Source organism: Oxyura jamaicensis, chromosome 14 (genome assembly GCF_011077185.1).
Source record: "Oxyura jamaicensis isolate SHBP4307 breed ruddy duck chromosome 14, BPBGC_Ojam_1.0, whole genome shotgun sequence".
Lineage (NCBI taxonomy): Eukaryota > Metazoa > Chordata > Aves > Anseriformes > Anatidae > Oxyura > Oxyura jamaicensis.
The window spans coordinates 10,705,535-10,728,525 of record NC_048906.1 but is presented as its reverse complement, the minus strand read 5'-3'; the positions used below and the strand labels follow the sequence as shown (position 1 = coordinate 10,728,525).

Genomic DNA, 22,991 nt, shown 5'->3' with positions numbered 1-22,991 from the left:
AAAAAAAAAAAAAAAAAAAAAAAAAAAAAAAAAAAAAGGAAGGAAAATATAATGGTTTTGCAGGGTTATGTGAGAGCACATGGTAGTTACAGGAAAACAAACATTGGAAACATTTAAATTGTAAAAGATTTAAATTGTTTGATAAAGGGTTGTGAATGATTGTGTATCATCTGTACTAAGTTGAGTCATTTGAGGACTTAAACATGTGTATGATCTGGTTACATACCTTTCGTGATCAGGATCTTCCAGATCTGATTCAAACCCCTTTCTTGTAGTTTTTAATCCAGTTTTAGAAGAGCCAGGAGATTGGGAACTATCTTCAGGAGTCATTGTTGCTGGAGGCCTTGTGCTTTTCCTGGTTGGGGTCAGTGTGTAATCTGATGCTGAAGCTTCTAAGCTGTGTGCTGTGTGAGGACAAAAGGTATAGAAGGAAGTAGCATTGATCCCTGGACTGACTGGAGAGGAGTCAGAGTATTGCTGAGGCTTGGCTGAGCTGGGTGTTAGACTGAGCCTGGGGCTGGATGGGCAAGATGCTGCAATAGTCCTTGCACCAAGTGGGCCGGAACATGAAATTGATAAATTTTTATTTCTTTGCTCAAATGTCTTCGGGCTTGGTGATTCTCCTGGGGCCAATCTATTGATGGAGACAATGTCCAGCTGGGTTTGATCCTGAACCATGGAGATCTGTCTGGTTGGTTCTGATGAAAGTGAAGAGCTGCTTGATATGTCGCTGGAAGAGCTTGACGTAGCAAATGGGGGTATTTTCTGAGCATTATGGTCACTCCTGTTCTTCTGAACGCTAGTGACATTTAGAGCTGGGTGTTGTGAAGCCCTGAAGAAAGACAAACACACAGTTTTTCCTCTGGACTGGCCTAATTGCTTATAGAGCAATTTTAGTTCTATTCTGGGACAATTTTATATCCCATAGCTGCATTTGCCCATAGCCTGATTCGGTCCTCATGTCTGTATAAAATCCTCTGCTTCTGATGACCAAGAGCAAAGTGAGAATAAGGCACACAGATTCATGACCAGTTCCTCCCTGGTGCCAGCTAAGCTGTCATCAGCGTAATCGCTGGCATGTCAGTGTTCTCCTTTTCAAAGTCATAGAGCTCCGTGAGAAACAAGGATTTGGTATTGGGCAAGGACAGGGAAACAGGAAAGATAGAAAGTTTCTGGCATATTGATTGTGACAAATTCCAGTAAGAATGCAAGAAGATAAAACCTGACTTGCAGGTTGTCTCAGCACCTGCCTTTGATCGTCCCTGAAAAGCATGAAGACCAGCCCTCACCTTGGACCCATATGCTTTGGTTTCCTGGTAGCTCTGCATGGTTGCCCAGTGAATCAGGGGATGAATAAACAGGCAAGGTAAAAATAGAAGAACTGCACTGAATGATATCATTGTTCCTGTAGTGACATTATAGGACATTTCCTTTATACAACTCAGAGTGCTATGGACTTTTCCTTCCACCCTAAGTTGTAAACTGTGCACAGGGCTGACCAGCTTTTAGGTGACTGTAAATGCCAATTGCATGGCATTCCAGACTGCCTCACCTCAATACTGTTTTCTGTACTTCTCTCCTGCCTTCTGTTGGGAAGGAGAAATCCCAATGCTTTTTGCTATATAGCTAAATCTGACTTAGTTTGGCAAGACTGATGGCAAGAGAGGACGATGTACCAGTATAAACTGTAATTGTTCTCATGGACAGTGACTACAGCTAGAAATGCTTTGACCTTGATAGGGAACATGAGCATATTCACTGGGCATATCACAATTCATAATTTCTGAGAAACAAAGGACATGACAGACTTCTGTAGTAATACCAGCTACCAGCTGAGTACTCTTGTGCATCTGGTATCTTCATGTTCCTCTTGTGGCAGAATATTGCAGAAAATCCTGGTCTGGATATGTTATATACGAGATCTAGTGTTGTTCTGTTACTAACAGTGGCTTGGATTAACTGCATGTTCACTTCTCCACCTTTCTCTTTTCCTGTTCTTGTAAATGTTATGCCATCATAAATAGAAACGCCAAACAGCTTCACAGTGCTGTCTTCTCCAAACCAAATTTGAACTGAGTTTCCAGCTTCAGAGGTGAATTCCAACACTTAGTACTCTTGTCCTCTTTACTATTTGTAATGTCTTTTTCTTTTTTTTCCTTTTTTTTTTTTTTTTTTTTTTCTGAGACAGCCCAGCATATCACTACTAATATGTGAACGCATTTTACAAGCTCTGTAATAGATAAGCATAATTTGTAAAATTGGCCACCTTTTACCACTTTCTAAAGTTGGGTTTTATTTGCTATTTAAATTAAAGCATTATTAGTAGAAAGACTTCCCTGAACAAATTCTCTCAAGGGCAGTGTTACAGAGAATATTTTAATTTTGGCCTTCAGTATTCAGGTGTTCTTACAGAATTTATGGCTCAGTCCTTAAACAGCTATCCAGGGATCTGAAAAGCCTTAGAAAAGCTTTTATACAAAAGCTCAAAAAATAAAGCTTTATCAGGTGGTTTTGCAGAAGACTGGATTTTTCTATACTAGTCTACTGTTCATTTTTCTGAAGGGCTTTAGAAAGACACTTATGATCTTATAACTTTGGAGTTAATGCTTCCATGCTTTATTCAACTGAGAACATATCTGCAGCTGAAATGCAGTATGATACCTGGCAACTCTGACAATGATATAGGTTCAAAGGATTATTCCAGCCATTTTGCAGAATAAACTCCAAGATAGTTTTTTTTTTTATTTTGTCGACTCATGGTTTTGATTCAGGTCACTGAAGATGCTTTCCTTTCTTCACTACAAAACCCCATGATCAGGAAATACTTTTTGCTGTGGAAAAGTGGAAGAAACTTGTTCTGACAATAGCAAATCTTATTTTAAGACAACTGAAATGAAAATACATTCTGTCATTTTATATATATGTTTGTCCTGAAATATCTTGTACTGTAAAACTATTTGAAGATTAAATGAACAATAATCCTTGCTTACATTCTGGAAGAAATATAACATGCACAGTAGCTAAAATGCTATTTGGGTGCATATACAATCTGCAATACCGCTTCTCACATCTTTAGCAGTGTTGGCTGGGGCTGTTTTTTGTTTTATTTTGTTTTGTTTTTCATAATTCCTGGATTAGCTGTAGAAAATGGCACATTTACAGGAAGACAATACTTAAGAGTGTGACAAAAAATCAGTTTCGTAACACTGAAATTTCTATATGAAACTTCCCAATTCACTGGTGCACTGAAGAAAAAACAAGTATTATAAACTATCACTTTCTTTTACTTTTGCATCCTTCAATTTTCACTCTCCCCAGTGCTTAACATGGGAGTGAATTCACATTTATCATTATGTTTCTCACAGGAACAGAGGGACTACATGGCCTAAGAAGAAAGCTGGAGTTTGTTAAAGCAAAATATCAAGTCTGGATTTTAGCAGAGGTAAATGAGGACAGAGCTGAGACCTATAACTTTGGAGTTTCCTAGTGGGCAAGGGTTTGCCTGAAGACAGGACTGAAATTCCCATTGCTTTCAGTATAGCAAGACTGGTTCTTAGGTCTGTAACCATAGTGCTTTATCAGAGGGGATTTTTTTTCACTTGTTTTTATGTGGTGAATCACTATGAACTGAATAAATTACAGGAACAATTGCAGGACTTGGAGTTGAAATCAATGCTGACATGAAACAGGAAGGTGATTGCAGCTGTCATGTGCCTCCACAAGGAGAATCCTTGACTCAGCTTTGAGCAACATTTCAAAAGCATCAAGCCCTTGTTGTCTGCCTTTTTCCAGCCCTGTGCTGCTCAGCATATAAAGCATGTTCCCTGTTGTTAGAGTGACCTTGTCTACCGTCTGTGCCTTGCCCTCTCCAGCTGAGCTTGTGCAATGTACTTTCTGTAGCACTGAATTTGAAGATAGATGAAAGTTTCTTGCAAACCCAGCACTACCTTCCTTCTGTGGCTCCTGGAACCAAGAAAAAGCAGCAGATTTTCATTTTTATGAATCATTCTCATCATATTTTAAATCTAGATTGCTTCTGATGATCTTGTTTGAATAGAAAAAGATGACAATATGCTTTAAATTGAAGCACTGAGAGGCTGTTTGCATAAATCTTACTGTAGACAACCAGGGGTAGGAGGATGGTGGAAGAACTGTGGGATGGACCCTGGGGAAATGCCTGCAGGTGATGATATGAGAACAAAATGGATTTTTTTCAAGGCCTCCTCTCAGTCAGGCGACCCTCTAAAACGCCCACACTGAAAAAATAATGACTATCTTATTTTAATGATGAATGCATTTTCAATAGTCTTTCAGTTTTCTGCTAGAAAAGGTGGTGTCCTGGACCCTGGGTTAATCTGCCTCAAATAGCAGCAAAGGCTTTTTGACACAGGCAATAAGCAAAAAAATATAGAATATGCTATTTCCTGCTATTGGCCCTTCTGAGCTACCTGTCTCCTCTTTAGCTTTGCCACCGTATCCATCCCTCCTTGTTCATTGTCTCCTGCCTCTTTCTTATCCCTTGTTCTACATCTGTTCTCTGTACCTCTCCCATCTGCCCTGTGGACTGCAAGCACATTGATCAAAGCAGCAGGCTCATTATAATAATGCCTAGTGATGGGAGAGGACTGGAGGAGTGGAAGTGGTATGAACATACAGATGTCTGAAATCAGGTATAAGTAATAACAGTGAGCATTTCTTGCTCACAAATAACTGCAAAACAGTAACAACGAAAATATCCTGATGTGAAACTTCTACCATTTTTGTATAGCAACTGCCCAACCAGTGCATTGAGATCTCCCAGCCCTGCACATCTGATAGAAGAAGTTGAGACCTGCAAGGTCAACAAAGACAACAAATAGGCTACTGAGAGTGTTTAGACATTTACAGTGGAAATGTTAAGTTTGGTATGAACAAAATATGGCTGGAGTTATTAGATGTATAAGTGCCAGTGCTATACATTTGCAGAGGACTCCAGCTCTGGGAGAGCAGAGGATGTCAATTTATAGCTAGAGCTCCCTGATGTTGTTCTTAGCCCAGCTAAGGCAAGTTTCCCTCTTAAAGGAAAATTATGGTTTAGTGATGGACATTACTTGGTTTAATGTATAATTATCAAGACTGGCTATTGCATTACTCTGATTAAGACTCCCAGAATCAAGCTTCTGAGAGATTTGTAATTAAAGGCCACTTTTCAAAATGGATGCTTAGTTTCCTAGCAGAGGAACCTGAGATCCTTGAGTCCTGTCCTGTCCTGAGGCTCTCTGTGTTACCTGCAATCTCACATTTCTCCTGGGCTGTTCTCAAACCTTTACTATTCTCTCCTCGAAAGTCACCTGTAGAGTGGGTGTTTGTCTTCGACCATTGCTCAGCCTTGTCCTTTTAATCTTTTATGTGAATGTTTTAGCATTTTGCTCTACAGTGGCAGTCAATAAAAACCCTCTCTCTCAACAATATCCAGATATTCAATTTTGTCATTGTGGAAGGACAGGAAAAAGAATGGTACCTGAATATGAGTGAATATTCTTGATACACTGGTTCAAATTAGAACGAGCTGGCAAGTCCTCCAGGGAATAAAATGCCAGTTGAAGTGGGCTGCAGGAAATAACTTCTGGTTATACCTCCTCGTGTCCTACTGGTACGGGACAACCTCTGCATGAAGACTTCAAATACGAGTCATATAGATATAGATAGACTGGCCAGCTCTGAATAGCTGCTAAAGGTTTAGCTAGTGGTCTGTGAAGCTCTGGCATGGTGTCTTGTCTTTGTCTATAAGGCAGTGACTTTTCCTTACATAAATGGTCTTCAGTCTTTTGAAAAGTCACCACAGTTTGTTACTGAGAGTGTGGATGATCAGTCAGTACCCTGCTTCCTCACCTGGATGAACTGGTGGCAGTGAAAATCTAATATCATTATAAGGTCTTGGATTTATTTATGATATTTTAGCTCTTGGCTTCAGTTTGACCTAGATACATCAGCTGTCTTGCTGGTTATGAGTCTTGTTACAGAGCTAAGTAATAAGCAGCTACTGATCATCACATTTTTCAATTAATTCAATTTCTAGGTTGATTTATCAAGAGATTTATGAACTAGTCCAGCGAAATAGCTCTGAATAGTGAGTCTTCCATTCTGGGAAGGCCTAGGATTAAGATAAATCTTACTTTTGCAATTGGATTTAACGTAAATATGGATGAACTCTTGTGTAGGTTTTGTGATGAATTTTGGCCATATAGCCATGAAAAGGTGGGGTGACAGTTCTGTAGCTATTGTATATCACAAGATAAACCCGCTGCCAGTCAAATGAAGAAATGAGTGAAGTTTATTCTGAAGTATCACACGGAAAAAGGAAACCAGAATGTTCTGGGAAAATACTTGAGGGCAAGATAGCAGGAGGAACTAAAATGAACTTTTAGTGACTTGGGAACTGTGTTGGATTTGCATCTGCTCCTGTAATGGCAAGGTGTGGTGATGGGCAGACATTCTCTTTTCCAGATGGATTTCACATCTACTGACTTTTCTCTTCCATCCAGACCTTGCCCAGTTCTGTGTCTCTTTTAACTGAAACACTGTAATGGTCTTTACAAATAAAACCACAGCATTGTCTTGAAGTCTGGTTAGCTGAAGGGACACCTTTTGTATAATGCTCGTATTGCTACTATTGCTTATTAGTTTAATGGTATATGCAGTTTTTACTGTTTGCTTTCAGAAGCAATTGCCTGTAATTGAAGACACTGAGATGAACACATTGAATGAAGTGCACCGGATGATTTGGATACCTGACTTCTCTTTTGCAGTTTGCCTTTACAGATGTGTCAGCACAGCTGTCGAGGTAAGCTGCACGTCTTTCAAAGGGAAGTACTGAGCAGGGCTGGGCACAGGACCAACAGAGCCTTGGTTCTATTCTTTGGAACACTTCATGATGTCAAGAATTGTTATTTGTTCTTTGAAACAAAAACCTTTGGGCAGTCATCATAATGAAATAAGCACATTTGAGCACTAGCCATTAGCTTGGTAGGGAGGGAGTTTTCTTGGGAAATATGACCCAGAACAATTTCATACTAATAGATTTTTTCAGGCCTGCAAAAATGAAGGATGTGGATATGCCTGTGGAAAGTTCTACAACTGCCATGACATTTTCAAGGAGCAAGAGTTACCAACTGAGCTGATGACAAAGCAAGCCTGAGAGTAGCACTAACACTAGCATGTCCTAGCATGTCTGTGTGGAGACCACCTGGAGAGCTGCTCCAGCCGGTCTGATGAGGAAGCAGAACCATTAATCATTAGGGTTTTGGACACCAAGCTTCCATGAGTATGTGGCTGAGATGTGCACCTCAGCAAGACAGAAGCAGCAAAATGCTATGAAGTTTCCATTTTTTATTAGCACAGACTTAATCCTAGAGCTCTGTTAAGCAAGCCACTTTCCCCATCCTCCCTCCTGCTGAATGAAGAATTGCTTTCTTTGCAAGGAAATTGATGGAGACACAACACCTCTTTCCTGGAGAGTAAAGGAAAAGTATAGTATTAAGAGTAGGACAGGAGCCATCCCCCAGTATTGCTCCATATATTGAACCATTGATTCCCATAGCTTAAACCAAAGTTTTTTTTGTTTTTTTTTTTTTTTTTCAAATGATGAATAAAAGCATAACAAATTTCTGAATAAATATTAATAGAAGTGCAAACAAAAGGCATTAACTATATAAATGTTATTGTCTATCAAAGCTGCTTTCAATCATTTTTATACTCAATAGCATGCATCATCATAAAGTGGTGAAAAATATAGATGAAAAATGGTAGTGATAATGAATGTTATACAGGTGTAAATTATAGCATATTTTTAAGCTACTATGAAATCACAGCTTTTTGAGATAGCATAAAATTACAGGATATATGTACAGCCTAAATTGAATCCTGGAGAATTTTGTACTCTTCATATGCTAGTTGATTACTGTTTGGGCAACACTGTCTGGGAAACTTACAAACCTCCGTTTACAGGACTTCCTACTCCAAACCTTATTCTTAACTTGAAGAAACCAGTTGTGGGGACAGTACAAGCCATTGTGTGTCGGACATATTCAGAGCCATGATCACTTACTATTTGGGGAGCAGCTATGGAGGCACTGTAACCTCAGGTCCCCAGCCTCAGCCCTCTCCTCCTCAGTCCTGGAAAAGAGAATATAGAAGTAGCACCTTTAACAGAAACCAAGGCTGCTCCCAAATGTACAGAAATGGAAGGGTCAAAATAAAAAAGAGAACAACATACCTGGGCTCCTCCATCTATAGCCAGCCAGGCCCATTATGGTGATCGTAACAGTCTGAGGAAGAACTCAGTTCCATTGGTCTTGCCCCTCTCAGGGGAAAACTTATGTAAAGAGGCCAGGGGGAATAGAAATGAGGGGCTCAGGGCTATGTCTCTCCCATTCTTTCACTTTTTAGGATGCATTTAAGCATCAGGGACTAACAGCATTGTACAGTACATGTGTGCTGGGAGCGGATATATTGCTAGTGCTACACCATTTAAATGCCAGCTTGTAATTTTCCAGAAGGAATAGCTCTGCAGATAGGCCCTCCTGTGCTGCAGAACAATGTGCAGAATAAAATATAGAATAAATTCAAGGCAGAATGTTACACTCATCCTTGTGTGCTAATCAAAGGTGAATAGTCAGATGTGAAATTCTTATTGTTGCCCATGACAAAATATTGACCCTGTAAAGAGGAAGTACTGGAGGTCAGTAGCTTAAAACCTGTTCAAATATCAAGGTAACCAAGGAAGAAATCAAAGCAAGAGTCTGGCATATCTTTTGACAATATGATCTGCACGACATTTTTATATGAGTACAATGAAGCCAGAGAAAGAAAGGTCTGATTAAGGTACATTAAAGAAATGCTCAAAAACTGAAAAATTGTGCTTAAAAATAATGACTTAAAAAGTCTGGATTCTCAAAGGGTCAAGAACAGTCCTGATTTATTACTTCTGCAATAATAGTATTGGTCCTGACATCTGTTTCAAGTGTCTCCCAGCATTTGAAAACTACATTTTCTAGCCCTGCAGAGACAGTTTGTCTGCACTGTTATCAATGTCAGTTTATACTCACTTCAAGTTAGAATTTCGCCAGTAACATCTGCCTGATGTTTCATCAGTTTGGAGATAAGAGTAAGGGCTCAGTCAGCAAGAAAAATGCTGTGAAAACAGCTCAGTACCACAATGGTTTTGATGGACAGTTGAAAGTTGGCAAAAACTGCATGGATGAATTAACTGTGGAAGGTTGAACTTTCTAGATTTGCTTGATAAATTTGTATGCTGGCTTGACAATTGCTATGAAGTGAGATTTGCTTCACAGGGAGTCAAAGGCTGGGTATCAGACTGGTGGCGGGGCCATGCTCATCTCTTGAACCTCTCTCTGAGAGGTTCCCTCTCCCATCAGTGCCAAGGTGGGCTGACCTGCTTACCCCATCTGCAGTGGCTACAGGCCCAATGGGATGCAACACTCCTGGCCTCACATGGCCTGACCATGCCGGGATGTGTTTTCCAAAGCTGCTACTCTTCCTCCTCTTGCCAACAGTAAAAGAGGTCACTGGCTAGTTCAAGTTCTCCTATCATTTCAATAGCTTTTTATTCCTTGATTAGGTACTGACTAGTCCCTCTCCATGAAAAGCTCCCCTGAATTTGATTTCTGCCCTTTCAGCCACCCTAAGCGTCAGTTCTCCATACTCTTACCCCAAACCCCCATATTCCCTCACCCTAGATCCTCCTCTCTGCAGCTTTGAAGGTCCTTCCCATGTACAGCACAGCTGTACGTAGTTTCTGTGGTGTGGAGACTGGTGTTCACAGGCAGCAGTAATGCAGACAGGATGAAGCTCACAAGCTAGTAGAGGGGATGGAGTGAGCTGGTGGGGAGGGATGGGTTGGGGGCTATGTGGCTCATCCCCTGCACATGTTGTGAACACGGTGCACACTTCTTGAAATAGAAGCCATCAAGGGAACATCATCTCATACATTGCTAGTGAATCTTCAGTTGGGGTCTTAGGGAATCCTCAAGAAAAGCTGGTGCAAATGCATGTGGTTAAAATTAAATGAAATACTGTGATGTTATGTTTGACAAAGTACTTGCAGGAGAGGTGTTTTGTTGTCTTTTTATATTTTTTTATTTATTCATAAAACAAATGTCTTCTCTGGGAACAAGGGCCTATAGATACATGTTCCAACAAAAAACTTACTTCAGACAAAATGGGGCTAACTCTTCTTCTCTGTCTCCCAGATGATGAACTGCAGCTGTGGAGACTGATGTCAAAGCTTTAACTTCCTCAAAAAATATATTCCTCTTAGAAAACTGCCCATTGCACTGTCTTTTCAACAGAGAGGCTGTTTGCATGTGTACTGTGGATGCTAAATGTGTACTGAGGTAGAGAAACATGCAAAGAAGAGGGTAGTAATATATACAAAGCAAGTGGAAGGAAGAAGGGCTGGTTTTATTTAAATGTTTTGAAAAGGAACATGGAGGTGTAGGAGTAGGAGGGAAGGTGAAGTATCCCTGGATATATGCACAGGAAGGAAGGGGAATCTGAGTTATTTTCTATTTGTGCAAAGGAACATCAGAGCCAGAGAAAGTCACGTGCTTGCTGAAGCTGTTGGCACTTCCTTGGTGATGCAAAGAATCTAGAAATATGGTGCTACTAATCAATGTTCCCAGCACCCCTGCATTCACAGAGCATACCCAGGTGATGCTGACCAAAAGCATGCTAACTTAAAAAAAAAAAAAAAAAGCCTGCAACGACACACAGCTTTAGATCTCTAGAACGATCCCATGGTAATGCTGCCTCAGGACTTCTTGTTATACACTCAGATATGACAATTAATGCAAAATAAAAATAAGAAAATCATAATCATGGAGTACATTAGTTGACAGTGAATATAAGATCAAGCATCAACAACATTGTAAGAATGCTGTAATTATCAGCCCAGAAATGTAAGACATTGGTAGCCTACGTGTTTGCTGGGAGGTCGGCGGAGTGTCATGGTGCAGGATGAACAGGGATGTGGCAGAGATGTGCTCTGCATGAGAGGTCTGAGAGGTGCTAGGTCTGTGATAATCACTCTGAGGGGTACGTGTGCGGTTTGGGAGTACATGTCTCCATCCCATGGATGGGAAGAGGATAGGTGCCATGCAAATGTGTATTTTTGGCTACCTTTATGAACAGGAGTAGTTTCATTTCGGGCCCGTTGTGGTACTGCTCATTGTCTGTTGCAGCAGCACATTGCCTGAGGATGCCACCTGCTCGGGCTGTGTTTGCCAGGTGTGTGTAAAAGAGACTGGAAGATATGACCAACTAACGAATTGTTCACACAAACTCAAAAGGAGCAAGGAAGCTGGAAGGACAGAATAAAATATACAGCCCTGTCACAGAGCAAGTGGTAGAGACGAGAATATTAAGCACGGGTCATCTCTTACCAGTACGAAGGCTGTTCCATATGTATGTTGCCCAGTATGGCACTTGTTTTGAGTGAGATATTCTCCTTATATAGGAGAATTAAAAAACACGTGTCTTTTTGTCTTGGGCATACATGTGTTAAATAAATGTGTTGGTTGCATGGTTAAGATGAAGCCTTCCTCCCAAGAGAAGTGAACAAGCCTTTGGTGCTGGATTCAGCTTGTGATGCCTGGTGGCCAAGCTCAGTCATTGACCTGTTTATCTAGTGTGTTGGTGTGAAGGTCTCTGAGATTACAACTCCAACATGAATTTGATTGGAAAGTGTTATGTGATATTGTTTTACTTGTACATAAAAATGGTAAGTCTGTGTAGTATGGAGTCTGCAAGAAGAATCAAAATTAAACCACACAACACAGATGTGGGATAAAGAGGGTTACAGTCCTCTATGCAGTTTTTTTTTTTTTTTTCCTATTTACTGTTCCAGAAAGGACAGCAGTAATATCTTATAAAGTTTCCTTAGCATTTCCCAATATGATGCAACATATTTTGTTGCTTACAGTTCTTCTGGTCTCACATCTGTAATTCTCAGTTCAATAATTCAGCTATTTCCCCCTCACTTTGTGTTTCCCCTGAGACACACAGGGACCACTTTCCCTTCACTCTCTGTACTTTTTTCTACACACAAATTTTTTTTTTAAAACTCACTGTTGTCTCTAAAAGCAAAATTAGGAAAAGTCATGGTTGATTTAATCATTTCTTTGATCCTTCCAGATTGTATGAAATGTAGAGAGAAAATCTGGAATTTGGCAGAGAAGCAATTGTAACAGCAGAGCCTATTAGTTAAGGTTGGCTAACCAAAGCAAAGTTATAAGCAGTAAAGTCTCTAGTTTTTCCTGCTCAGGAGGACTCCTCAATTTGCTACTGAAATGTCTGATCATGCTAAACTTCCTGTCTCCTCAAAGCTCCCCAGCCACTCTCTTCCACCACTGAGAAACTGCTACATCAGTCAGAAGAATGAGAATGAATCCTCCCTATGTTTTCTGCAGCCAAAATATCTTTACATTGCTTCTAACAATCAGCTTTTGGTGAGGATTTTCTGCAGTTAACAGCTCCTTGTTGCATGAAGGCACACCCAAAGAGTCTACCAGACATTCCCTGTTGTCTGAGGTCAATGTTTTTGTGTTCTTCACATTCTGCAATGTTAAGCAAAGCTTTGTGTGAAAGAAGGAGGGCAGCAAGTGCACAACTGCAGCCACACGGGCTAACAAAAAGAGTACAGAGCTATCACTAGTAGAACTCAGAATAAATTAGCGTATTTTCTGACAAGGCATGCCTATATCCTAGTCATTAACCCATAGTGCCCTTCAGAAGGACCCTGCAAAGTCCAAGGCCCTTTCTGTGCTTTTTGTTGAATAATTATTCCATATGCAATAAACTAATTTATATTATATGATGTGTCAGCACCTTCCAGAGTGGCTGATCTGCATCCCATCTCTGCTGCCAGCAAGCGTAATTGCTCCAGTAGCTCATGTGGGCTGTCTCCTCAGGCACATTGTAAACCCCACTGGTGACAAGCACAAGGTATGTGTTCTAGAGAAAGGAGAATAACTGGTATAACTGATACATTGCAGGTGGTTATGATGAGCAAGTAGCAAGGTGGAGATTGGTGCTGGTAAGTGTTTAAGTTTATGGGCAATGATTTTTGTGTATAAGTGCAGAGAAAGAGAATGGGAAGGGAAGGCGGGACTAGTGTATAATGGACCAAATATAGAACTATATAGGAGGCCAAAGAATGCGTGGGAGGTGAGCAATATATGTGAGGGGGAAGACCAATGCATATACCATAACTGTGTGTCGACAACATTTGTACCTCTACCCCTGCACCCCTATCCATATAGAGGAGGAGGTAGCACTATAGGGGGTGCTGGGCATGCAGCAAGAATATGTAGGGTCTGGGTGGCAGAAGAGAGCGATAGCTTTTCTCTGAAGGTCAAGAAATGTTTTGTAAGAAGTGGAAAATGCCCGTTAGAGGTTTTCCTGGTTGTTCTGTTCTTGTCATACTGGTAAGTGCACTCTCAGGCCAAGGAAGGAGCTGAATATGGACCTTATATCTTGTGATGAGGGCCACCTGGCCACTGAGCAGTTGGCTGTGCAGAGCCACAGCCACAGGCCTGTGCCTTGCGTGGTGGACCCTGCCTGGTGATGGTCACACAGCGTGGGGCCAGCAGTGGGATGGGTGGGCTGTGGCAACTGCAGGCTGTGTTTGTAGACAGTGTAAAGGAGTGTTTCTGGGCCTTCAGAGCTCAAATGGAACTTGAAGTGAACCTAAGACCCTTGGAGCAGCATGGGTGGCAGTGTGGGTGTTTTTGCAAAGGAGCATGGCACCGCAATATGATATGTGCACTGTTTTTGTGTGGAGGAGCTCAGGAGGAGCCCAGGATGGGTTGTAATATGTGAATATGGAAGATGGCAACTCAAATGTAGTCTGGTGGTGCCTGGAAAATGTCTCAACAACTCCTAGAACTTTAGGGACGTGCCTATGACATGCTCTGAGAAAGGATGGCTGTAACAGTTGTTATATCCCCACAACTTTACCTTTTTCAGGGATGGAAAATCTGATTGCATTTGTAACATAGCTTCTTACATATTCCTATGAATCGAATGCATTCTGAAAGGACTTATCAGTCTTGTGTTTTAATGAGCACATATGAAAAGGCAGGCACTGGGACATCACAAAATTTAAGTAAAAACAGATCAAGCAGGATCTTTTGCGTTTCTCTTTAACACACATCTTCTCTGCATATCTCAGAGACTTTGCCCACACGCGCTGAAATGGGCGAGAGCCTGGCTTTTCTGAGACTTGCAGAGTCCATGAAAACCTCCACTGACCGAGAGACTGTCTGCACTGACCTTTCTCTGAAGTACTTGATGGCTTCCTGGTCTAGGAAGTTCTGTTCTTCTCGAAAGCCCTGCTCAAAGATTTTGCGCTTGTGTCTGAACTCAATGACAGTCTTAGTGTAAGAGTTCAAGGTAGTAACGGAGGCCGCCATGCAGCAGGTGAAAGAACCCCATGCCAGACTGTGGAGAGAGAAACCAGCAAACAGAGCTGGGTTAAGACAGTAGCTCATGTCATATTTCTGAAGCCAAGAGACATACACATACACAGGATGTGACTAGGCAGGTAAGTCAGCAGTGACAAACCCATCCTCCTCATCTTACCTCCAATGATTTGTGGCACATGCTCAGGCATGCAGGCAGATGCTGTGCTGGGCACAGCTTTAATCCCATGGATGAGTGCTAACGTTAGCACTCGGGGCATTGACAGAAGAGGCTGACATGCTTTCCTTTTGAAATGTTTCAGAGCCTAGCAGACAAGTTCTAAAATATACAGAGCAGTAATGAACACCTGGAAGGAGTAGTGCAGAGAAGTATAATACCCCAGAGAGCATGTCTTTTGGGCCCCTGGAAGGCCTCCAGCATCCATAGGAGACTGGATCCAGTGCTACTTCATGAATGGTTTCTATTTCATTTTGCCTTCCTCAGACTACTATATTTCCATTTTTCCCAGTTCATGGACATTTCTAGCATCCCTGGCTTATATCCAATCTCTGAAAGCCTGACCAGATTAGAAGACAGCACTTCCATTTTGTGGAGACATCCAACCTGAGGACAGTGCCCTAAGCAAGCAAGCGGTGCTAGCCAACCTCAGTCAGCCAGTGGCAGGACACCTGCAAGTGACAGTCAGGAGCATGGGGAGACAGGGAGAAGGAAGGTGGAAGTAAAATGTGACTGTCCCAGTGCCAGGCTGTAACAGCGGTGTTAGCCTGGGTCTCCTGGCAAGCAGAATTCAGCTGGGAGCTGTTCTGCTCACTGCTCATGGATTAGGTTTCCCTCCTGTGTGCCTTCTGCCTCCAGCCTTTGCCTCACTGATCTTATGTTCAGATGTGGCTGGGGGGACTCCCAGGCCTAAGGAATTCAGAGTTTTTTTTCAACACGAGATTGGAGCACAAACGAGGCAGTGTTTTCCCCCCTATTGTTTGAAGCACTTATCCTTGTTCAGGCTCCCCTCCCATCACGTTCAGCCTATCAACTCCAGCTGCATCTATTTCATATTGGCTCCTTAACTAACTTGGATTAACTTAATCACCTGTCAGCTACACACTTTACCTGCTCCTTTCTTTCATCCTTTCTATAAGCAATTTTAATGTTGATATAAATTATGCAGAACAGAAAAATACAATCACAGTAGCATTATCTCATAAATAAGCATTATAAACCGAGCTCTCAGCATGAACTGCTTTCCTCTGAACTGCTTCCCAAACTGCAAATGTTCTGCAGACAGGGAAACAGTCCTTCATTTCAAATTAGACAGCACATATTCATGAACTGAAAAACCTGGGAAAAAATGGTTCAAGTAAACAGAAATGGCTTATTTCAATGATTTCAAAATTCAGTGCATAACAACGGTCCTTTAATAGACTCCCATGGTAATGAAGTGTGTGGAAGCAGCCCTTTCCTAGTAAGTTTTGAACCTGTTTGCCAGATGCAATCAAATGAGAAGGGAGTGTAGTGAACCCTTGAGGGGATGAAGTTCCCTTAGGCTTCCCACGGCTGGGTGGAGACGTGGAAAGGAAACTTGTGCTATGTGTAAGTGTCCAGGCACAGGGAAGCCTGGCAAGTGACTTCATGCTCAGAGTGCATGGAAAAGCTCCAACAGCCCCCAAACATTTCCAGCTGGTCTCCAGATCTCTATCAAAGAAGAAGCCAGCTGAAACCACATGCTTCACTGTGCCCACTTAGTGCCTGGGGAATAACACACGGAGAACATTTTCTCTTGAATGTTTCTGATCATTTCTAATCATTAACTCTGAAATGCTGAAAGGTTCAGAGAAGGAAGCACAGAAAGACTCTTGGTGCGACCTCAGGTCTGGCATTTGGCAAATCATAATAATGAGGCAATTATGATTGATATGGTTTAGTTTTTATAGACCCTGGTTAAATGTCATTCATTTTTTTAAGTGTAAAGAGCACTGAGTTACCTCATACCCTAGTGAAGACCTCTTTAAAAATAATGCCCCTCCATGCCAGCTGTGCTGAGGTGTGGTAGGACTGTATCTGCACTGCCTCTGGTAACTCAGCTCAGGTCTGTGTCTCAAATGGCTCAGGCCTGTGCATTCATTTTCTTTCTGGAGCAGCCAAGCCTGAACTCCCATTGATCCTCAGAAATGCTCAAACTCACTGCCTAGAGAATCCGTCATCCCATTCCTGATGCGTGCCAGAGCATGGACCAACCTCCAGGCTTTGCCAGAGGCCTGGAAAAGGGGTCAGATAGCATGGTCTGAGGGGTGCATTTTGAACCCTGGGACTTCTGAGCAGATCACAAGCAGCTATTGCTTATTTTGAGGAGAGGTATAATTAACATTCCCATCCAACAGAGAGGAATTGTAGTCACAGAAAACCATTTTTCCCATTGTCACATTTGAAATGAATAACAGTCTCTCTCTATTCATGACCTTTGGCTCTTGGGGAGGCTGTTCCCTGGCACCCCTCTGTGCTCTGGTAGGTAGTCTAGAGGGATGCTGCTGTGATTCTTTTTACAAGAGGCTGTAAGTAACGCTGTCTTGTGCTTCTGGCCATCGACTGGAGCCAGACAGAGCTGAAGGGAATTCCTACACGTGCAGTTTCCAAACCCACCAGGTTGTGTGGGCACTTGTTTTTAACCCTTCTTCAAATGGGTGTTCAAGGCCGAGCAGTGCCAGGGGTAACTGTGATGCACTGGTCTGCACAGCAGCAATGGTTTGGGTGTCGCTGAAGGGAAGAAGCCTTGCTTTGGCTGTGTTTGAGTTTCAAACCTTCCTTTGCCAGGTCTGCGCCGTGTCACTAGCACAGCATGAGGAATCCTCTGTCCTGTCTTAGGCTGCTGATCCACACTGCAGGCTGAAAATGCTGCTGCTGTTCACATCTCCCTCAGGGAAACCGTGACTGAGTTTGTGCCTTGCCCAGCATCTTGCATTGACAAGTATGTTGCCTTGTAAAGTACTGGAAGGGAGAGAGATTACTGGATCTGCGAAGTTGCTTTGTGACGGAAATAGCTCCAGTGGAGCTCAACTTTAGCTAGGGCGAATCAACAGACACTGCAAGGACTGAAGCTGACCTCTCACCTGAGGACTATAGGAAGAGCTGAGATTACTCCTGCATATTTGCCTGCTCATAGGTATCTCCAGCATCCTCCACAGTGAAACTTAACCCAGGGTCAGTCATGGTCGTTAAGCCAAAGCCCACCGAACGCTGGCTCTGGATGTCCAGGGACAGCCATGCAGACAGCAGGTGCCAATTCTGCAAACAGCATGAAGTGCTGTCACCTCAGGGTGGGACTCTGGGCTCTTAGCATATATGTAGTCCATATATGTGGGTCCAGGATGGGCTCATGTGCCAAACGGGCCCTCAAGCATGTTCTGAGACAGGCATCTCTTGTCTTGCAGAAGATGAAGGGTGAATAATCTGATGACTGATTTACCATGCAAGACATTTAACAAAATTATGAATTTTGAGTTTTGCAGTAAATTATAAAATAGATTACTAAAAACAAATAGATAGCAAGCATTACTATTTAATTATATTAATATACAATTATTATTACATAAGTTAAAATATTTATATTAATATTATGAGCATATAAATATATAATTATATTTATAAGCTCATCCTTGTATGCAATAATAAATATTTATTAGTAATCCACACAATAAGGTGTGTTTTTAAAATAATGTTATTTATATATTGCAATAAGTTAGTAAAATGTTAATAACTCCTCCCATGAAACACAGTATAGGAAAGAGAAACGGAGAGATTAACAACTCCCTGCAGTGTTGTGCATAAGAAGTACTTGTATTCATTTTCTGGTGTTTACCAAGATTGATGTCTTTGCTTTGAGATGGAATTAAAATAATACAATATATTCATAAATGAAAAAACTGAAGTGTTTTCCCAAGCCATACAAAGAGGTTGATGCTTCTAGAGGAATAAGAATGTTGATTGCAATGCTTTTATTTCTATTCTCCTCATTCTGCTATTCTTGTCAAGCTTATAAACTTGCAAACAATATAACACAGCTGATGCATCTTGACCAAATTATTTTTATTCAATTTTCAAAGATAACTGGGAAAGTTAAAAAAGAAAAATTAAAATTCTTCAGAATGTCTTTTTTGTTCTTCCAAGCCTTCTCACCATGATTCACAGGAGAGGAATCACAGTGCCAGGAGCACTATGAATTTCTCTGCAGTTGTGTTAAAAATTACAAAGTAAGGTTCATCTGAGACATTAATTAAAAACAAAACAAAACCAAAAATAACAACAAAAAATCCTAAAGCTCCCTGAAATGCCATGGCAATTATGTACCTAAATTGAACTTTAATGAGAGTGCTCAATTTGTGTTGGTAATTGTGGTATCTGTCTATTTACAAATGCTATGTACCTGCTGATATGCACAGCTGCTGCTATACAATTATTGATAACTGTCCTCTAACACTTCGGTGATTGCATGGCTATGTTGTTTTTTTGCTCCTAGCATTTTGGCAGCTGGAAATTCACATGCATGTTCCTGGAAATTTGAGGTGATTCGTACAATATCCCAACAGACTGATGGAACAATGCAAAAATGAAAAGATATTAACTAGCGGCGACACTTACCAGAAGGACCATCCGTAGTCCCATGAATGAGGCCTCCAGTCCTCTGGTCCAAGGCTGACTGTCACTTGGAAAACTTGAGTATACATCATGTGTGCCACCATCCCCAAGAGACCTGAGAAGTAAGGATTATAACATGAAATTTTGTGCTATTTTAAAAAATCTTTTAATAACACTAGGCAGCTCTGAAAGCTCTGCTAAAGTCTTTGCTGTAGTTTTATGGGTCTTTTATGCCTCCTATTCTAATGTGGAGGTGTTTGCAGAGGAAAGGTGTGACTGAGAGCTCATTATTTTACATCATACTGAATTCTCAATTAAGAGGAGAGTTAAAGAAAGAAAACCGTTGAAGAAAATTTTGCACAATTAGCATTGCCTCTAACCATGCTGCTGCAAAACAAGGGTATACCACCCACAAGATATGTCACTTAGCCCATCTCAGACAGGCCTCAGGTAAGAGAATAAGGAGAGACATTTCAGTAGGCAAAGCTAGGCTGAAAGTGTCAGCTCCAAATAGAATGTTATTTTAGCTGAATGATTGTTAAGATTTATAAATCTGTACACTCAGAAAACAGTTGGATGTTACACACACAAAAAAAAATTAAGTTAATAGCTTGATATTCCTGGTAATGTGTGATGAGATTCTATCACAGGAATACTTTTAATGGTACAATGTTGATAATGCTTGCTTTTTGACACCTCTATATGTTTTCTCAGATAAGTACAACTAAATGAATATTAGGCCATGTGTTAGCTGCAGTTAGATGACATGGTAGCCTGAGTTGGCTTTGCCGCTTAGCTGACCATCGCGGTTCTTCAGCTTAAGCAGAAAAAACTGCCTGTGTTTATACACTGAGACATCCCTCTGAGGAAAAGCAAAACTCTGTTTTCAAGAAGTGGTAGCAAGTGGCAGCTCTGATGATTGGGGAATTCTGTAGATACAATAGGCAGGGATATGTCTGCTTTAGTAACTAAATGGTGCAGCTGAGCTCACAAAAAGCATAAAAGTTAGCTAAAAGTAGAGCAGGCTCATCCATTTCCCAAACAGACCTTGGGTCTGCAGATGTTAAAAACTCCTCTGTGCTGCAACAACAGTTGAAGGCACTTCAAAATACTGGTGTTCTTCCAGAACAGGGTACATTACACTCTGTCCTTAACTGAAGTCACCATTTACCCATGTCTCTGACTATCCTTCGCCCGCCCCCTCCCCCCCCTCAATTGCCTTTCCTCCATGTGGAGCATTCTGATTTTCTCTGCCTAGATCCAAATTTTGGCTTTTCTTAACTTGACTCCTGTTTTCTTCCAGAATCTAAAGAACTTCATTAGTCTCACTACACATGTGGGTGATTCAGGGCTGTTCTGGGGGAGGGAAGCTGGGAGAATGCCATGTTTGTGTTGAAGGTATATTAAGCAGGACATTGTTGTAGGTATGTTAAGCAAGACAAATGTCATATTTAATGCAAACAACTGCAGGGGCTGAAAGAAGATATTTTAGTAAAAGAAACCACAGTGAATGGTTCAGCTGCTCCATGTCAGTGTGACACAGTGGAAAGTCAGGAGGTGGAAGGAACAGCTCACATCGGCAGAACTGAGATTTCAGCAGGGTGGGTGGCCTAGTGGGAGCTCAGCAAGCTGGCACGCACCTGGCTTGGTTCTGGCTGTATTTAATTTCCAGAATTTGTTGGGAGCTTGTTGTACTTTTTAAGTCAGTGGATTATTCTCCAGCTGATGGTTATGCATTGATGTTAAAATTTGTGTCTTGCTGGTCATATACCTTCTGTCAGTAACTTTTCAACCTTGATAAAAGTATTACAGACTACCCTGAGGCTTGTCATAGACACTTGGAGCCATAAGGAGGTTTGAGAAGGCCAGAACTAACTTCAGCAAGGCTGTTCTGTTCTGATCCATCATACAAAGATTTAATGGGGGTTGCGGTAATGTTCAGACCTTTCACTGTGTGGGAGGCTGGGATGCCAGTCCAGTGACACAGGTGAGTAGGAGGTCATGAGCAGAGACTGCTGAAATTCAGGCACCAAAGTGAAATTGAGGCATTTACTGCTTTTTCTGCCTAACTGGGGTGGGGATGTTGGGGGTGGACACTTGTCTCTGCTGTCAATGGCAATATGCAATGTATAAGCTATAGATAATATATATAAGCTATAGAGAATAGTATTTTGTTTATTTTGATTTATTTATTTTTCATAATTGTGCTGCTTCATGCACTTTTGGTTTGTTCCTGATGCCACCCATTGATTTGGTCTGTTTTACATATACCTCATCAAGTTCTCCATGGGGATACCCTATGATATTTTCAGTTGTATTTGCAGTGGTCACATTTCAGACAAAATGACCTGCCTATAGCATAAATAAATAAATGCGTTGTTTATAAAATCATCATTTCTTCCAACTGGCTACTTAAAGTGGGACAAATAAGACAAAATACCTGCAGGCCATCCACCCACTTGGGATCCAGGGCAACAGCTGCTTTCAGATGGAAAATCTTGGTAATGTGGTGAACTGGAGTGACCGGAGTGGGTGGGAGTGCAGAAACACTGACCATATAGAGTTGGTTTGAGATTATCAGCCATTCAGGACAAAAGCTGTTTCTAGGTGTCAGTAATGGGAAAGCTTAATGAACTAAACTTGGAAAAGACACTGTATTTTAAAGCAACTTCAGTTAGCTTTGCAAAAAAATTACAGAATTTATCATGTGAACTAAAACGCTCTATTCTAAATATTACACGAGAGACATATTTTGTGGTTTGCTTTAGGTCTGAGAGTAGAAACTCTGCTTTTGCAACAATACTTTTCCTATTGCCATTTCTGGCATCTTGTACCCTCAGGCAAAGATATGAGCATGGATGAATCTAACTGGGAGCTGGCGAGAGCTTAATTTACATCACTGTCTTACACTGGATTGCTGGGCAATTTGCAGTTTAGGAAGACAGCAAAGCAACTGTGTAAACTTGCCCATTGCCATGTGCACGTGGCTTCTGTACATGTTGTCATCCCGACTTCTCCTTCCCACATAATTCAGAGTTTTCAGAAAGGCTCTTTATTAGGAAATTTCTTCATCTGACAATACTTGCAACTGAAAGTTTATTGCAGACCAAAGAACAGAATCCTCTTGCAGTCAGTCTCTAGCAAGAGGCAGCTTTATTGATCATCTGGGAGGTGAAACTTCATGGAAGAGAGAGGCTTTAGATGCCCTCAGGCTCAAGAGGAAAAGGTTTGCCACCTTTGCCAAGGGCAGACTGTCTTCAGCTCAACTCTTATGGGAATTGATTCTGTCTTGTGGTAAGTCAGTCCTGATGCACTTCTCTGAAGAATTGCTCTATGCAGTAGACTCTGCAGCCATTAGCTAAGTACAATAGCGAAACAGCAGCAGTAATCTTACAGCCAACATGCAAAACATACACTGGCAGCCCAGAAGGCCACCAAAGCCACATGTACCCTGGGCTGGACTAGCAGCAGCACTGCCAGCAGGGAAAGGAAGGGGATTGTTTCCCTTTGCTCTTCTCTTGTGAGACCCCACCTGGAGCCCTGCATTCAGCTCTGGGGCCCCAGCACCAGAGGGACAAGGACGTGCTGGAGCAGGTCCAGAGGAGGCCATGAGGATGGTCAAGGGGCTGGAGCACCTCTGCTGTGAAGAGAGGCTGAGGGAGCTGGGAGTGTTCAGCCTGGAGAAGAGAAGGCTCCAGGGAGACCTTACTGTGGCCTTTCAGTACCTAAAAGGGGCCTGCGGGAAAGCTGGGGAGGGACCATTTCTCAATGTGGGAACATTTCTCAACAAGGGCCCATTTCTCAAACTTTTCCAGGTGCCTTTGAATGGCATCCCTTCCTTCTATTATATCAACTGCACCAAACACTTTGAAATAGCTGAACAT

The 22,991-nt window shown here is 41.7% G+C and overlaps 1 protein-coding gene and 1 long non-coding RNA gene across 6 annotated transcripts in view; one reads left to right on the top strand and one right to left on the bottom strand.

Annotated features, from left to right (window-relative positions):
• The window catches only part of GSG1L (GSG1 like), a 65,195-nt gene that overhangs the window by 1,963 nt on the left and 40,241 nt on the right, over positions 1-22,991 (bottom strand). For 2 of the 4 annotated variants that reach the window (XM_035339571.1, XM_035339572.1), the window contains 2 exons: positions 19,111-19,222; positions 227-832 (listed from right to left, as the gene is read on the bottom strand). In XM_035339571.1, coding sequence (XP_035195462.1) covers positions 227-832; positions 19,111-19,222 — 718 coding nt within the window. Of the gene's footprint in view, positions 1-226; positions 833-6,228; positions 7,490-8,086; positions 8,155-14,331; positions 14,500-19,110; positions 19,223-22,991 lie in introns of those variants that run through there. The other 2 variants (XM_035339574.1, XM_035339573.1) reach the window with 2 other exon arrangements.
• Positions 14,817-21,247, top strand: LOC118174308. 2 transcript variants are annotated; one of them, XR_004754609.1, is made up of 5 exons: positions 14,817-15,199; positions 17,287-17,440; positions 18,989-19,229; positions 19,361-19,557; positions 20,912-21,247. It is a non-coding gene; the product is annotated as an uncharacterized LOC118174308 (long non-coding RNA). The 2 variants fall into 2 exon arrangements; XR_004754610.1 differs by having other exon boundaries at positions 19,323-19,557.